At 55.5% G+C, this 2,471-nt stretch overlaps 1 protein-coding gene across 1 annotated transcript in view; it reads right to left on the minus strand.

The window, feature by feature from the left end:
* Positions 1-1,414: 1,414 nt before the first annotated feature.
* The window catches only part of LOC122545922 (coatomer subunit alpha-like), a 3,600-nt gene continuing 2,543 nt past the window's right edge, over positions 1,415-2,471 (minus strand). Inside the window, exons 6-7 of the mRNA XM_043684792.1 lie at positions 2,181-2,290; positions 1,415-1,705 (exon numbers count right to left, since the gene is read on the minus strand). Of these exons, the coding sequence (XP_043540727.1) occupies positions 1,425-1,705; positions 2,181-2,290 (391 nt within the window). The 3' untranslated portion in view covers positions 1,415-1,424. The remainder of the gene's footprint in view (positions 1,706-2,180; positions 2,291-2,471) is intronic.

The raw sequence follows: 2,471 nt of genomic DNA on the forward strand, positions 1-2,471 counted from the left end.
CACTGCTCTACCCTCATCCACATGCTTGGTCAATGCTAACGACCAAGTGTGGAAGAATACGGGTCAGTTTGTAAAGAGCACACCTTTACACTAGTTTGGATTGTGGGCTGAAATGGGAAAAAGCAACGTTTCGAAAACGAACAATTGCTGAAAGACGGGTGCACTTATTCAGCGCTCATTGTCGGGACTGTTTACACAGCTGCTTGGTGGGAGAATCCTGGTTTCCAGGAAAGCTGGAGACAAGGGGTGTGCACAAATGGACAGACCTTCGACTGGCAACGGACAGCCGATTGGTCTGTGGAGTGCTACCCATCACCCATTTTGGCAGACGCACCTTTCTGTCCAGATGCACTGCAGCTTGGTACAGCAACTGCTCCGCCCAGGACCTTCAGAATCCGCAGAGAGCTGTCAACACAGCCCAGTCCATCACACAAGTCAAACTTCTCTCCGCTGACTGCATCTGCACTTCCCCCTGCCGCGGGAGGGCAGCCAACATCACCAAAGACCCTCCCCCTCGCCCGCCGGTTGCGATCCCTTCCAACCTCTTCAGTCAGGCAGAAGATACAAAAGCTTGAACACACGGGCCAACAGATGCTGAATGGGCTGCTCAAATTTGAAACGTCATGCTCATGTCGGTCTCAGTGCACCTTCGATGCAGCCGTAACATTATACTCCCCGTTCTGTTCTGGTACCTGAACGCACCAGGTATGGTATGGTGTGCATGCCAAACCAAACTTTTCACTGTACCGAGGTACATGGGACAATAATAAATCCAGTCAAAGGGCCATCTGAGCAAACCTGGGGACATGGACCACCCAACTGCTTTCCCGGTCTTTCCCTCCATCCACAACACCCTTTCTTTTCTGCCTGTCTGTACGTGCAGATCAGGGAGAGTTTCCAAGTGGGTTAATGAGTTTTAACGAGTAGGGTTATATGTCAAAGGTTCATAATGGTTTACTGCCAACTATTTGCTACAAATTAGATGTGACTAGATTCCCGACAGTATGGAAACAGGCCCTTCAGCCCAAGTCCACAACGACCCTCTGAAGAGTTACCCACACAGACCCATTCCCCTACCCGATACTTTAATCCTGCCGAACGTACCTAACACTATGGGGTAATTTAGCATGGCCAATCCACCCTAACCTGCACATCCCTGGGCACTATGGGTAATTTAGCATGGCCAATCCACCCTAACCTACACATCCCTGAACACTATGGGTAATTTAGCATGGCCAATCCACCCTAACCTGCACATTCCCTGGGCAAGATGGGTAATTTAGCATGGCCTATCCACCCTAACCTGCACATCTTTGGACTGTGGGAGGAAACCCACGCAGACACGGAGAGAATGCGCAAACTCCTCACAGACAGTCTACCGAGGTGGGACCTGAACCCGGATCCCTGGCGCCGTGAGGCAGCAGTCATTTGTGGTAACGAGGAACCCTGCTTCCTGTCGGCCTGGGCCTGAAGTATAAATTGGGCGATTCGTGTCCTTCCGAAACTCCTTGGGTTTCTGGGATGACAGCGGGGCTGGACTTCCACCAGCCATGCCCGAGCGAGGTGTGAAATACTTCGATGCTGGGAATGCTTACCTCCAGAACGTGTTTGACCACCGCGTCGGTGGTCCCAAAGAGGTCGACACCAGAGATCCCACGCACGTCGCTCTCCACCGCCCCGGGGGATAGGTTCTTCTTCCTGAGACCTGGGGGAGGGGCGGGGGGGGGGGAAACACACCCGGTGAGAAGAGATGGGAGATAGGGCGTGTGGGGGAGAGCGAGCGCCCGAGACAGACACTGAGAGACTTCCCCCGGCCGACCCGTTCCTAACTCTCTGCGGACTCTACGCCTTCCGCGCTAGTCTTCCCGCCAATGTCTGGCGTCACCTGACGCAAGCCCTCAGCCTGGCCCAGCTCCGACCCGAACCCGAACCACAGCCCGAGCAGTAACACTCACCCTAACCCGAACCCTCGGTCTCGAGGGTCAGTGTGGACACCCTGGGCTGAATGGCCTGCTCCCACCGTGCAGGGATTCTATCAGGCACCCCCCCACCCATACTCTATCCGCAGTAAAGGCCCTGCTCCTGACACTGTGGCCTGAGCTGGTTAAACAGCTGCCTGAAGCAGCCTCCATCACCCCCCACCAGCTCCAACCCAGCCCAGCAGCACAACGGCAGCTCACCGGAAATGTCCCAGACCCGGACGGTCTGGTCGAGACTCGCCGAGACGACCAGGTCCTCAGACGGGTGGAACTGGGCACACATCACATAGTGGTTATGTCCAGTCAGCACACTGCAACGGGCGGGGGAATCCGAAAGAAAGGGGAAGGACGGGGCCGGGTATGGAGAGAACGCGAGGGCCGAGCAGGTCGAAGTGAGAGGGAGGGGGATAGGGTGGTCAGGGACATAGAAAAAGGGCAGAGGGATGAGGGAAAGGGGGCAAAGGGAGGGAGGGGATGAGCAAGTGAGCGAGT

Source organism: Chiloscyllium plagiosum, unplaced genomic scaffold (assembly GCF_004010195.1).
Source record: "Chiloscyllium plagiosum isolate BGI_BamShark_2017 unplaced genomic scaffold, ASM401019v2 scaf_22134, whole genome shotgun sequence".
In the NCBI taxonomy this organism is placed as follows: Eukaryota; Metazoa; Chordata; class Chondrichthyes; order Orectolobiformes; family Hemiscylliidae; genus Chiloscyllium; species Chiloscyllium plagiosum.